This window comes from Meleagris gallopavo, chromosome 13 (assembly GCF_000146605.3).
Source record: "Meleagris gallopavo isolate NT-WF06-2002-E0010 breed Aviagen turkey brand Nicholas breeding stock chromosome 13, Turkey_5.1, whole genome shotgun sequence".
Classification (NCBI taxonomy): Eukaryota; Metazoa; Chordata; class Aves; order Galliformes; family Phasianidae; genus Meleagris; species Meleagris gallopavo.
This window is the reverse complement of record NC_015023.2, coordinates 5,110,929-5,126,116: the sequence shown is the minus strand read 5'-3', so window position 1 is coordinate 5,126,116 and position 15,188 is coordinate 5,110,929. Positions and strand designations below refer to the sequence as shown.

Sequence of the window (15,188 nt, the reverse complement as noted above, 5' to 3'; positions counted from 1 at the left end):
TAACTGAATGCTTCATAGCTGTCTGCTGATGAGATTTCATGCAAAGTTCTTGGTTTTTTTTACTTTTTAGTTTTCCTTTTATTTCCAAGAGATCTGCTGCTACATGTGGCATAGGAGTTTTAAAAATTTTAGAATAATGTGCTGAAAGATATAGTAGGATAACACTAACCATAGAAACGTGTTTTGATTTTTTCTTATTCAGAGTTTTAGACACCCTCCTCCTTATGTCAAAGTTGCACAGGCAGTGGCAGCTGCTGCTGTGTGCCAGCTTATTTCCAAAGCAGACTGAACAATGCTAACCTTCCAGATGCTAATTTCTCTAAAAAATTCTTAAAGCAAAGCATGGCAGCCAATTACTACATTTCATGCAATAGTTCACCAGCTTCTGTTTGGCACACAAAACTAAGTGTATCATTCTCTTATAGGAGGGATGTAGAGGCTAACAGCACTTTAAAAAAAAAACTATGGAGGAAGATGTACCACCAATTGCTAAGCAGCTGTTGTCCATTCTTCCATGGCAAACCTTTTCTTTGTAGAAAGACTTAGTTATATATTAAAAAAGAACCAAAGGAGTTAAATAAATATACCAAAAAGAAAAACAACAAAAAATGACAGCTAGCAAAGAGCAAGTCCATAGATTAGCAGAGTTCTGTTTTCTACCAGCATTGTCCATGCTTGCACAAAGAAAGTAGTTTTCACATGCTGTATACATGTGTGTGTGTATATAATTAATAAATATTTTAGTAACATTAGGGAAAGCTGGTGGAAGTTACCTAGTAAGAAAGCAGCAGTGAAAAGAACAGCTTTTGCAAATCTTATTACAATGCTACTAGGAATCAGGACTGTCAGAAGAGAAAAGTACCAAAACTTCCTTTGCCATTCCATTTGAACTGATTGCCCACAATAGAAACAAACATCTCCTGTGACATTAAGTTGTCATCAGCTTCTGTGATTCCCAGTTCACTCAGCCTTTTCCTGTGCATCTGACTCTTCTTTGCAGAAGCAGCACCAAGTTCACTTACAATTTCATGATTGCCTTCAGAAATCTCAGCTTGCTCATAAAGCTCCAATTCATCAGCTACACACTCAGGTAGTTGTTCTTGTCTGAAGCCCTCTACTTGTGCTCTCTCATCACTTGACTGGGTAGACTGTGCATCCTCTAGATCAGGGAACAATGAGAACATCATTGCCAAGCATGAAAAATAGCCAAATCAGCTAAAAGTACCAGAATGAAGTTTTCCTCAATTTTAACATTTGCATACCCCACACATTTGGGTAGCTGTTTGTGACAACCATATATTTCAAATACAGCATATGAAAAGGTTTCCTCTCAAAAGGACTTCAAGCTGCCAAGTAACAGTGACATCAGATATTAGTATTTACATACCATACTTACAACTGTGGCAGTTCTCAAATAAGATATATGAAGAGAAATACAATTGTCACATTTTATTTACCACAGAAAACAATTTCTGTGCTGCAAGACTGTGCTAACCAGCACATCTCAGCTCTAGTGCTGAAAGGAAAAATGGAGCAGAGAAGTATGAACCAGAAGAGCTGTAAGAGAAGTCACATCTGCTTTCTTGCTGATCAACACTCTTGTTTTCTGTACAACTGAAGTAGTTATACAGGCTTTGCTTAGTGGGAAGTATACATTAGATGCTTAAGGACTTAAAAAAAAAATCTAAGTGTACACACAGCATGGAGCACAGATATTCACAGTATTTACCTGCAGTAAGTCTAATTCAGGAAATTCCATTGTTCTGATAGTTACAGACATATATTCCAGTTAAATCAAAGTGAGAAGTTTTTGAAAGACTCACTTCCTAATTATGGAATTCAAAAAAACTTGTGTATACTATGCTTAAGGGTTTTTGTTTCTTTTTTTTTTTCCTCTCTGACTTCACAGAAGTAAATAAAAATACCTGTTGTTCCTTTTGCTGAAGCATCCTTTACATCAGAAGCAATAGTTGGTTTTACCAGGACCACACCATATCCTTCATTATTATGGATCATATTATTGGCCATGCTTATTTTGGGGATGTCATAATGTTCATCTAAGAAGTTCTATAGTAAGAAAATAGAAATCCAACTTGTTATGTCCACCTAATGGGATGCAAATCGTTTCACTTTTAGACAGAACTAGCTCTCTGCATTGGCTAAATGTTTTTGAGTGTATGCAAGTAACACTGCTAAAGATATATTTCTGGCAGATAAGAAACAAAACATTGCTTCAGTGTAGCAACCCAAGGCAAACAAGTACCACCATCATAAGACGTAATACACAACAGTTCCGCTATAAGAAAGCAAGGTTATAAGCCAAGCTAAACACAAGTTATTTGCACCAATTCTGACAGCTATAAGTTTGTTTGCTATTAAGTTGAAGAAAAAAAGTGCATTCTGCCTTCAACTGACCTTTATGAGTATTCCCTCCTTGCAGTGGTGTATGCCGTTGTCCAACAAGGTGCACGTGCTACCCGGGTATATTTCCACACCAGCACCCTACAAGATAAAACCCATTGCAGTTCACAAATAGTTCAGGAATGCTTACAATTGGCCATGACAACTCCATGGTTGATCATGGTGCTCATTCACTTATCTGCATCACTCCAGCTTCACAGCTCTGTTAACTTGAATAGCAATATCAAACATGGAAGTCCCACAAGTAATGCTACTGTTGCTAGTCTATAAAACTACTAGCAAAGAATGACTATGCATCCTTTTATTGCTTTCTTGCTCTTTAGTTTTCCACCTCAACATTCTAAGCGCCATCATTGGGAAGTGTGCTAATCGGAGTTCAACTCTGTACTTATCTGTCAGAAGTTTAAGGCATCAAGGTCACTTAATTTGCCAAACATGGATTACCGAGTTATTTATAGGCAGGGGGAAAAAAAACCAACACAGAAAATCATCCTAAAGATAGAGCGGGACATGAATCAGTTCAACAATGCAGTAATCACTGTTTCATAGATAGCCCCTGCACGAGATACTTCATTGGATACTACTGAAGACCATAAGATCCCTGGTAATGATCTCTTGCTATAACACACAGCTGTTCAAGATAACCTGTAAAGATTCTCACAAGAGGGAAAGAAACCACCCCTTTACTGAGAATATTATTTTCTAGTACAACTCTATTTAAATTTATAAACAAATTTTTGACTGGCTATTTCCTACCTTGGCACCATACAGATCTGAGTTCTTCATTAATAGTTCAGCTGAAGTTCGTACAGTTATGCCTGTAGTTTCACACTGTAATACACAATTCTCTAAAGTTGTTTTCCCTTGATGAACATCTACATACACACACAACAAACATTGTTAACATGCAAAAGAAAACCTACAGGTAGATAGATTCACAATATTTTTTACAGTATGTTAAAATGACCATTTAAATCACATCTTATGCAAGTTTTACTGATTTGCTCAGGCACAGTTTGAGCTCATGGTATTTTGCCAGGATAAGTAGGTACACTACAAATAAGCACTAGTCAAAAGATTTACCTTAAAGTTTTGTTTTTTATTTGGTTAGTCATTGTTTGTTTTTAAAGTGCCAGCAGTTTTGTTTTTTGTTTTTTCACATTCTTAAGAGTCTTTTGTATTAATAAGTTATTAGATACATATATACAGATGTTAACAAAACATGTTTTAAAACAAATGCCTGCCAAGGCTAAGTATTAATTAGTACCTTCTACAAAGAGAAAAGGCCATGGCCAAACTCATTGGATACAATTTGGGATTCTCTGAGTCTCAGTTTAAGTGTACTGTCAGTGTTACTCCTGAAGTCCATATCAACCCTCAGCAAGGAGCTGTTAAGTGGTGGGAGTTCTTTGTAGCATGAGAAATTATTTCCTTTTCCAGGCAGCCTGACACACTGAAACCTGACCTACTGCTGCAAAACCCAACAGCAGAGAATTCAAGTTACCTCATCCAAGGTTATCTCACCCAAAAGCTAAGCCTGAGTGCTACAACAGCTTGAAAGTTAAAATCAGTAAGCTCTGTGTACTGGATTTGTTTATAAAAAAACAAAAGAAAGTCACAGAAGTCACAAGAACGTTAAAGTGCTTTTATACTTACTTAAAATCCCTTCCACAGCATCATGTTGCACCAACTTCAAATTGGAGATCTTTATATTGGCTCCTGTACAGTCCACAAAGTTGTCTCCTTTCCCTTGCTTTTCTATCACAATGTCATCTGGCAGGCCATAGCCTGAAAGCAGGGGTGAAAGTTTGATGAGCAACTGGTAACAATCACTAGCAGACATTCACATTAAATAAGAAGGGTTTAGAACTTGAGGTTCGATATCTCAAATAGTTTTCTATCCATTGGCCAGGCCTCAACTTACACCCTTCTGCACTACAGTCCAATGGCTTAAATAACCCAAAATTCCAAATCACCCTATTTAAATGACATCAAATGCTAAATTATTTTTGCCAGTTGAACAGATGTGTAACAGAGATCACATTCGCTGAGATCAAAGTTCTCACTCCCCAAAGCTGCAATGCTCTGGAGGGAGGTACAGCAACAAAGGCCACATGAGAACCTGCAGTTGGCTTTCAGAACAGACAAGCAGAGCAGAGCAAGCCGGGGCTCTGAAGAAGCAGTCGCTACCACAGTGCAAGGAAACAAAAGGAATTCATGCTACAGTCCTAAGTTTCACTCAGCTTTCCTGTTTGAATGAAACCTGGGTCAAAACATGTTCCTGTGTTATATGGACTTCCAGATTAAAAAGGAACTTTCAGAAGCATATGCCACCACTGATTTACTAAAGCCATCCACACTTGTCAGCATTCAAACACTCACAGGGAAATTTATGAGCATGTAAAGCTTTTATTGCTTGTCACTGGCAAGAATCATGATAAGGAAAGCAATAACGCAACATCTATTAAAGCAGCATGAGTCCTATCATTTTCTGAACACACAAAAAAGCTTAGATAAGAAGCGTTCATACAAGATGCTAGCTTTTAACCAAGTACATAAATAAATGTGCAAGTAGAAAGATTGAAAAAAAGCCTTTGAACAAGAGCTGAGAAAAAGTTTTAGAGACAGCAACTGAAGGCAGTTTGGTGAGTGATGCTTCAGCACATTACAATAGCTAGTAATCTTTTTCTAGGGCTACTAGAGAGGAGGTAGCAAGGGGCAGTTTACTTCAGTACGTAATGAAAGTGCACCCTGGGACTTCAAGTGGCAGATCCTGCTTAGCTATACATCCCAAAGAATGAGGTTATTTATCATTCAAGGCAAGAGTTTTATGTAAAACTGTCCAGACTACCCACAGCCCTTCTAACCAAGCTTTTAGCAGCAGCTCTAGCAGTAAAGAAGCTGTTTAAAAAACAAGGAATAGAGAGGAATTGATTCACCTGCCATCAACCACTGTTCAGTACACAGCCAGTTCAAGGTTGTACACCCTGCCTGGAAGATAAGCAACTTTACAGGAGCTAACAGCAACTGTCATCCCATAACTCTGATCACAGGTATTAGAATTGATGTACAGCTTCTGTTCCAACTTCAACTATTGTACAAGCTGCAAAGTTATTTGGTACCTTTGCTACATACCTTCACCAAGTGCTTAAGTTATCCTTAGTATAACTTCCTGTGTTACAGCTTTAACCTTCCTCAGTCCTCTGAAGTACTTCTTTTTCCTCAGACTTTCAGTCATAGCACTGGTTTGCACATGCATGGAAAAAAATACCACCACTACTAAGCAAAGCAATATTACATCTTTGACGAGTCACAACTTTGTTGCAGCTATATCCAGCTACTCAGATTAGTGCCAGCAACTTTTTTCTTGATGCTCTTACTTCAAAATGTTTTCAGCTGCTATTATTGCTATAAAAACTTCTGTTAAAGAAGTCCATATAAGAAGATTAAGTACCCTGACACATTCATTATTCAGAGTGCAGTCTGTACTACTAAAGACACATTTACATGCCTTGCTTCTCAAAATAGCATAGCTCATTCTTTACTGGGAGTGCTATTGCACCATTTGCATTACTGTTTCCTCAAAAGTATTAAAGAAGTTGTCATAAACTCCAGCTCACACAATTTTAGAACAAATCAATTTTTGCAAGCAAATCAAGCAGTTTGAGGTCCTTTAACCAGCACGGTCCATCAGCACACAACTCTATATAAATCATAGAAGAGCAAAAGAGAAAGTGATATTCATAAAAAAAGGGCAAGAAAAATATAGTCCCAAGCAGCAGGAAATTAGATTTCCAGCCTTTCCGATAATGAAGTTTTGACAAGATAAAATTACAGCTGAAGAAGAACCTGAACAGCTGCACAAGCCCCAGTGATACACAGACTATTATGTTACAGCAGCATGCAAGCCTGAAGCAGAGAAATTATGCTGGGAAACTAAGAATTACGAGGAAAAGACAGCAGCATAACCTAGACAATGCAAGAGTATTTTAAACAAATTACTTGGAGAGAAAAATAGAATCATATATGATGCGTCCACTTCTACAGAACAAACAGACTAAATCAATAGCTCTTTCTATCCAGGTACATCACATAACGCACAGATCTACAACAGCAGCCCATACGCACAGCTGACACAATAAATACCATAAACTGAGTTGACAGAACTTGGCTTTTTCCCCTCTGTATTCATGAGTGCTATCTGGCAGTGAGTCTCAGACCACCTCTATGAAGCACATTAAGACTGTAAGAATGTAAAAGAGAACAAGAACCTCCACCAAGCACTCAAAATGAAGCTTCTCAGAATGATTTGTGCTTGTTAGATGTAAAAAATACACAATCGTATTTCTGTTGGATAAAGATACAGGTACAATATCTAGTTCCATAGGTAACAGTACTAGATGTAGTACCTATATAATTCAGTCAAACAGAAGAAAACAGCAAGTTTGCTATTCATCAGCAAAACTTTAAGCTTATTTGTAGGAATAACTGCTGTTAATAAAATACCGTACTCCATCGACAGCTCCACAAGCAGAAATAGGAGCACTCCAAAGTAAAAAGCAAATACCCAAGCCAAGCTTCTCCAAATACAAAATCTTTATGCATAGCTAGTTTAAGACCGTGGACTCTCTCCTTAGCAAGTTTTCTACCTTCCATTTCAATAGAATCAGCAATGCAGAACACGCCGTCTACAACATAATGACCAGGACAGATGATGACTGTGTCTCCTTCATAACAAGCATTTACAGCTGCCAGCGGATCATTGTGGAACTGTAAGAGACAAACAACATAATCAGCTCCTAAAAAAAATGCTATAAAATAGGCATATTTATGCCTTTAAACTTGTTCTTTAATTAAATGTTGCTGCCTTTGCCTGAAAGAAATCCTTTACAATGGCACCAGTAACAGGCTGTTTCTACTTGGAATTCCACAATCATAGCACTCTAGACAAAAACAGCCTTAAAGCATTCCTTTGTGTTACGTCCATTTCATGAGAAATCTGGAGAAGTTGCAGATTGAAGAGCATATGCACTGGAAAGCAGGTCTCAATATGGCCTGGGTTTCAGGCCAACGTGTGAATTCTGTTTCAATTGACTTGCCATGAATTACATGAAGAAACACACAGCAGACAGGAAAGAAAAGTCAATAAAAGCAAAGAACTCAGCAATTAGATTTGAGTTGGTCCAAACACTGATAGAACCCTATTTCTAGAGCAAGTCACTCCAGAACAGAGTTCAGACATCACAGAGGCAAATAATGGGTCCACATGGTTCTTTTCCTTAAAAAAAGACCTCAGTACCTGAAGAGTGCAGGCTGATATCCTCTGAGCAATTCTGCATGAAAGGAAACAAATAGTACAGAAAAACCTTGAGTTTATTGCTTCCTGGCAAATTCTAGGGCAAGCACTGTAAAAGAATTTTTCAACTGCCAACTGAGAAAATCTGATTTATATCCCCAAAGTTAATAGGGAACACTCTGTTTGGGTCTGCTTTGCCCACCTGCAATTCATGAACTTGATTAGAATACAGTAAGCAATTTCATTTGGGCCCAAGGACTACAGACTATCCTGCATGACAAACTATGCTGAAGTGCTAAGTCCTAGCTGAAGTCACTAAAACTAATTGCTCTAAATAAGTAAGTTTCCTATGCAGAACCATAGCAACAGAATGAAATTGTTATCAGCAACTCAAAAGACACAGGTATCTAAGATTAGAATACTACTTCTTTGCACATTTATTACAGGTTTATTTCCTACACACTGGAAGGAAACTGCTCACGCAGATTACTCAGCACACTGGTCTTATTTATTTTCACTGGTCAAATTAAGAGAAATTACTTGCAACTTTGTCTTACTAAATTACAGTGCTGTTTTTGGACTCAAGAAATAGTACTGTACAAGCATATCATCTTTCAGGTACACGATTCTTTTGTATTGTTTCTTGAGTAGAAAAAAACATGGGTGAGCAGACAATTGCTGTTACTTTACCTGTATTTCTAGTTCTTCACCACAAGACTCAGGGCAAAGTTTGTCCCTTATCAAAGACTGCAAAAGACTCGCCATCACAGTTGAGGACACAACATGAGTGATCTTGATACCTGTTGGTCTCTGCCCTTTAGCTTGGAGACCACTGTATTTTTGGTAACCAAACACATACCTAGAACAAGGAACAAAGCCTTCAGTGAAGAACATTCTACACATGGTTTCCCCATCAAGGCTCCCCTTCCATTAAACCCGCTAAGTACCTCAGCAAAGGATTCTCAATTAGTTTTAGTTTTTGTTTCAAGTGCTCTATTTTCTCATACAACTTCAGTCCCTCCACCATGGAGATATTTTCCATTTCAGAGTCTGAATCACTGCTTGATATGTTGTTCCTCACAGTTAAAAACTTCCTGTAGAGCTCTTCACATTGAGACAAGTAGTTGTGGTAATCAGCAACAAGACCAGAAGGCACACGGTGCTCGAGGATGTCATAATGCCTGCAATTCAGAGCCAGAGATCAGCATATTTCCCATTTCCAATTTTAAAAGATCAAATGCAAACCCAAAGAATCTGAGACGTCCTGTATCAGTACTGAAGTTAAAATTCTTTGCAGTCTGCATCAAACCAAAACCCTCAGACACATACAAATGTTTTACTTCTCTAAACAATCTCTCATGGCAGATAGGTAACAATTATATGAAACATATTCTAAAACAAATGGTACAGTTACAAAAAAAAAGCAACTTCTAAATCAATTAGAAATCAAAATTAGCCTACTTCTCAAGCATTTACTGGAAAACCTGAGAAAGCTCTCTCTAAACTAGAAGAATAAGCCCATAATGTGAAGTCTCTATCAGCAGCAACCTATACAATAACCTGGACAAAATCCCAGAAACAAATAAGACAGTATCTGCAAGAGATGAAGATGTGAAAGCACTTCACAGGAAATTTTGTGTCACCCCAGAATTATCTTCTACAAATGAAATTACAGGGTAGAAAATGCCAGCCTTTGCATTAAGATTAAGGTATCTGCCAGCTAGCCAGTGCCAGGCAGTTATGTAGAACTTATCACAGTCACTAAAAAAGAGAAAAGAAATGCTGAACAATAATTAATAACATAAAACTAAACAAGATTTAACACTCTCATTTTAGTAAAGAACCAACTTAACACAGCATAAATAACTGCTGAAGAGGCTGAATCTTCAAGGGCAAATCTTCAAAGTTCAAAAGATTATTTTTAAGTGGTGCATTTAATTCAGAAAAGAGCAAGAAAAAAAACCTATAATCAGAGAAGTAAATAAGTATGCAGTTACAATAAAAAGGGTATAAAGAAAAAGACTCACAAGATTTTGGCAGTGCAATCAGAGGCAGCGGAATGTTAACGCAGCATAGTTAAATGAAAAAAGGATTTACAGCAATGTAGAAATAAAATATTTGATGGAAACTAAGAGTTAAATGTAGGTTGGCACTGAAATGCATACTTCACCTTAGGGCTGGTCACTATGAAAATGCATAAAAATTGATCTTGATTTTTATTTTTTTTTCCCCAAGCTTCAGTTAAACAATTCATATTACTTGCCTCAGAAAAATCAGTATTATATCCTAACACCACACATGAATTTATCTGTTCTGATTGAAAGAGTGCACACCAGAGATCTGTAAAGTTTAAAGCATCACACGTTTCCATGCAGCTTCTGAGTCAACACCCGAGCACTTCAATCACAACACAGGATGGCACTCAATCAACATAGTCTGGAGGAGAGACTTCGCACAGCGTGAGAAAAAAGATAACATCTACTTGAAGTTTTTTTGTTTTGGGGTTTTTTTTAAACATTTTGGATCCCAAATAAACCAACACTTTGTTTTCATCTGTGAATGACCTCTCTCTTTTGACATACCATTGCATTCAGGTTAATTCCATGCAAAGACTTCATAAAGATCCAAAATCTCAACAACAGAACAGCCATGAGTTTGCACTGCAGACTCACAAGCATAAACACTTCACAAACATTTACAATTTCTAATTTCCACATAGAACACTTCCCTCTAATTTGTATGATCTCTTAGAAATCCAAGCATATCAGAATCCTCAAAACTCACTGTGTCCTGTTAGAAACAGAGACCCATAGCCACATTTACAGGATAGGTAATGATACTAATTTCCTTTGTAAAGCTTGTGCTATACCCTAGCACACGTTACATTCTGAAGAGCATTTCAGGGTTAGCTGTAAACAATTGCTGATTTAGTTCCAAAGCATCATAGCTGACTTGCACCTCAATTACATACTCATGCTTGGTTATGCTATGTTTAAAACAGAAGTGTGCTTGGGTTATTTAACCCCCTCCAGCATGTAACCAGATTGTGTCCTCATGCACTGCTCAATTTCCATACAGCCAGATGTCATTAAAAAAGTAAAACCTACCTTCAGAAAACCTAATGCCAACTAACCTCACAGAGAACAGAAATGCACATAATCCTCCTTCAGGATAAATGATTTACAAGTTTTTGTTTACATTCTGTTCCATTCTGGTTCTTAATCTATGCCTAAAGGTATGAGAGCATTCCATGCCTGCTTTAGATAGGGTTACATTAGTCACTCCTGCAAGTCTAAGGAAGCAATAGCTGGATTTGGAGCGCCATCTGATGGGAGGTTAGGGATTACAGGAAAAAACAAGGGTTCAGAAATCAAGCGGCAACTTCAGTTGTACCCTCTTCTATAAGAAAATAGAGCATCAGACAGTGCTAGAATAGGCTTGCTTTAATTCATTAGTGAAAACATTCCTTGGAGATTTATGCACGCCACTATTCCCACATTACCCTTTCCTTTGGTTCCACCCAATAGCACAAGAAGTGTTGCACTTACAGTCTCAGTCGAGGCTCCACACATCGCACAAAGTAATCAAAATCATCCTCCTCCTCCTCATCCCAGGTCCTCCAGATGCACTCGTAGAAGAACCTTTTGAAGCAAAGTAAGCTTTTAAACACAAAGGAGGCCACATTTAACCAAGCAGAGACAATGGCACTAAAAATACAGACGTAATAGATGACAGAATGTTTTCATTTGCATTCTTTCTCCAATTCTACATCACCCTCCTGTAAGCCATTTAGTAGACACAACAGTTGTTTTTTCATATGAAGAGCTTTAATCTGTATTATCTGTATTTCTTGGATCAAAATCCATAATAGCCCGAGTCCTTCTGATTTCAATCAGGAGACTGATTGAGTATAAGCTGGATTTAAAAAGACGACTTGCACAAGATTCTGCGGTTCTTTGATTATTCAGTTTTTGCCAGGCATCCTTCCACTAAGCTTTTTCTGTCCACAAGAAGTTTGCCACCTTTATGATACACGCTCAGGTCTCTGCTGCAGAGCAATGGTCAGCAGAATGAGTCTCTTCTCAGGTAAATACACCCCATCTTTGTGCGGCTGCCTTCAGCTACCAAAAGCAAACACATTTCCTCTGTGATCAGACTCCTCATAGCCTTCATAGTACCAGTCATGATATTGACTGTGGAAAGCTAGACACGTGGGGCTGCCAGTCTGACCACAAGAACTCAGGACACCACACATTAGATACAACCAGAGTGCAATTGCTCAAGACAAGCATTAGCCTTAAAGCAGTTTCCTACCTGACATGCTCCACAGCTAGTGCTGTCTGATCAAACTCTCCCGACTCATCATACACAACCCACAGCTCCTGCAGCGGTATCCGACGCTCCTTCAGCTCCAAGAGTTCCTGCATGCATTCCAATGTAAAGGTGCTAACCTGTGACTCGCATAGGAAAGGCTCACAGAGCTGCACAACTGCCTTCAGATCCGAGTACTCCACATCAACAACCTGTTGGAATGAATAGCTCTTAGAACTTCTCCACACACAATCACAGATACGGCTGAGGAAGGTGGGCATGATGAGCACAACCCAGCAGACCTCACTAAGTGCCAGCTGACCCACACAGATCAACACACACTACATATTACAGCAAAGGCAATCTGGTCAGATGAAATGATAATCCCTGAAATAAACTCCTAAAAGTCAAAAGATTTGGAGTAATCTCTTTGAGATTCAAAACTAGGTTACAAAAAAAAAAAAAATCTCACGACATCTATCCAAGGCCAGTAAATTGCTTCTCAAATTGATTTTAAAAAACAGGAAAAATAGGATCTTCAGATTCAAACAAATCAGTGTCTTACAGTTTTCCTAGACTCTTCTGGGGTTCGTTCTTCAAAGCATCCACAAGATACAAACCATCCATGAGTTAATCAGCAAACTATTTTATCACTAATTTTGCTGAAAAGATCAAAAGATAAAGTTCTTCCCTTCTGAAAACACGTAATACAAGTTCAAGCTTGATCAAACATCCCAGGCTTGCACAAATATGAAAGACTGAGATACTGGTAGGCCTAAAAAAGAAGGATCCCAAACCTGCAATCCTCCAGCAGGTCTACAAGAGCTATTGTTAGTATCAAAGTAGATAAGACAGAAGACTGTTAATGATAGGAAGAACTTAGAAGTGAGCACAGCCTGGTAACTGAGAAAACTACCTCAGTAGCCAGCTCTGGACAAAGCACTTATCCCTTCTATGCCCACCAGGCTCACACCTGCTAGCTTGGACCAGCACACCCATGCTAGCTTGGACTCCTCCTCCTTGTTTCAAGCGTCCCTTTGAGAATGTTGCTTCCTTTTAAGCACAGTCCTCCCAAGAAATATTCAGACACTAGAGAGGATCTATGAAACTAACCCATATGGTGTGTTTTTGCTACAGACTTCACACAGGGACATTATTCAGGCTCTATATTGCCACTCTGAGATTCGAAATTATTTGCCCAGTTCTTGAGAAACTCAAGAAAAGGTAAGTTATTATGCAGCGCTCTAGCACACAGAAAACATAAATACTGTACAAATATTTTGGTTTAGCACCAATAAATTTATCTCGCAAATAGCTATCATGCTCCATATGCTCTGCTAAGAACACAAAGTCCAGAAAACCACAGATGACATGCTGACCACATCAACTTTATGGAACTAGATGCAGCTTATTCTCAAGATATCAACACCAGTTTACCCACAATTGTGTCTCAAAGATAACAAAATTCAACTCTCCCATTGAAAATGCTATATTTTAAAAGCAGAAGTAAACTTTAAGTAATAGACAGCTAAATTCCAAGGTTAAACTATATTATAAAGCAAAAAAATAGAAAGCCTACCTAGTGCATAATTTTCTGGAGTTGTGACATGCTGTGGCTCTGAAGAGCTCATTCTGAGCAGCAGTGCCTCACTGCCATAACAGTCTCCTATACAAGTATCAGATTACAGGTTCCAACCTCAAGCTTTTAGGTAAAGAAGGCACACTAGAGTACAAAAATAGTGTTTAAGAATAAGGATTCTTTTGAAACAAATTCCTATTGCTTTAGTCCTCATTGGCAATTACATACAAAAAACATACTATTTTCTAGCAGTTCTAGCATAAATCTCATAGAAAGTGATCTGCCTGTTAGAGAGATAAATGACATTAGTGGGAGACAAATGCCTGAACAACCACATTCCTTTTACCTCAACGAGGACCTCAAACACATTAGTGCGCCAAACAGCCTGCCATCCCGACGGCTCAAGGACCTTCTCCAGGTACTCAGCTGTGAATTCCTTCACCTCAGAAGCTTTGCAGTCAGCTAAAATGAAATGGAAGGCACTGCTTTTATGCGAGGAAATAATGAAAAGTCCTCAGTGAAAAATGAAAAGCACGGGAGATTTCAGCAGCAGTGCTGCTGAGTGTGCCTTATCTCAAGGAGTCTCACTACACACAGAGAAGTTCTAATAACACCAATTAAAATCAAGCACAGGGCCCAGCATTAGCACTTTTTCCCTTCAGACCTTCACATTTTATTTCCTTACGTTAAAGCCATTACTTCTTGGGCCTATCAGCCAGAGCAGCTGAGGTGACAGCATGATAGCCCAGCACTGATGACACACATACACCATCTGTGTTCCAGTCCTCACTATTAAGAGCGAGTGTTTCAGATGGAACTGACTCCACTTAGAGCAGAAGCCTTAAGAAACCTCACCACATATTCTTTCCCTACTAAATTCACTTACCCAAAATGTAATCCTGGTAAGCTTTAAATCGCTCATAAAACAACAGATGATCTGTGCGAAAAAGATCAGGAAAAAGCACATTCCCATCCGGTACAGTCCTCCCCAGGGCAGTGCCCGGCTTGTCGCGGCTTCCATAATCGCTGCAGATGTCCTCATCCTGTTGGGTGGGAGCTGGGGGAGGAGTGGAAACAAAACAAACCCCGCCGTCAGATCCATGCAATCATCGCTCGCACTTCTATTCCCAAACAACTCCTGCTCGGCCCAAGATCCGTCACACGCCTGCTTTCCGTAACAAATCTCACAACGCAACACAAAAACGCTGAAATTCACACGCTGAAAATTATAAGGCGATTTTAACCATCAAGTATTTCTTCAGAAGTGCTAGCAAAGATCTCCGGCAGGCCGCGCCTGCACCACGCACACGCACAAATACGAATTTTTCCCTGCAGAGCCCGAATTCCGCAGCTGCGGCAGCAACGCCTCGCGCAAACGGTAACGCGAACGCACGCGCCGCAGCTCCCGGGCCGCCCTTCCTGCAGCTCCCCGCGCCCCAGGGGGTTCGAGCCTCACCTGGCTTCGCCTCCTCGGCGCAGCCCTGCAGCCCAGCGGCGCTCCCGCCCGGCGGCCCCGTTCCGTCCATACCGCCCGCTCCGCTCCAGCCCGCACAAATTTCAAACTCGCCGCGCTGCCGTCAC

At 39.3% G+C, this 15,188-nt stretch overlaps 1 protein-coding gene across 1 annotated transcript; it reads right to left on the bottom strand.

Moving 5' to 3' along the window:
* On the bottom strand, nucleotides 1-15,171 carry SHCBP1 (SHC binding and spindle associated 1). The gene is made up of 13 exons (XM_010717771.2): nucleotides 15,064-15,171; nucleotides 14,494-14,664; nucleotides 13,954-14,069; nucleotides 12,032-12,240; nucleotides 11,266-11,358; nucleotides 8,665-8,898; nucleotides 8,408-8,576; nucleotides 7,071-7,191; nucleotides 4,078-4,209; nucleotides 3,178-3,296; nucleotides 2,416-2,502; nucleotides 1,926-2,067; nucleotides 1-1,159 (listed from the first exon to the last, which is right to left on the bottom strand). Exons 1-13 carry the CDS (start codon nucleotides 15,131-15,133, stop codon nucleotides 846-848), a joined length of 1,977 nt encoding a protein of 658 aa, XP_010716073.1. The 5' UTR covers nucleotides 15,134-15,171; the 3' UTR covers nucleotides 1-845.
* Between the last annotated feature and the right edge of the window lie 17 nt (nucleotides 15,172-15,188).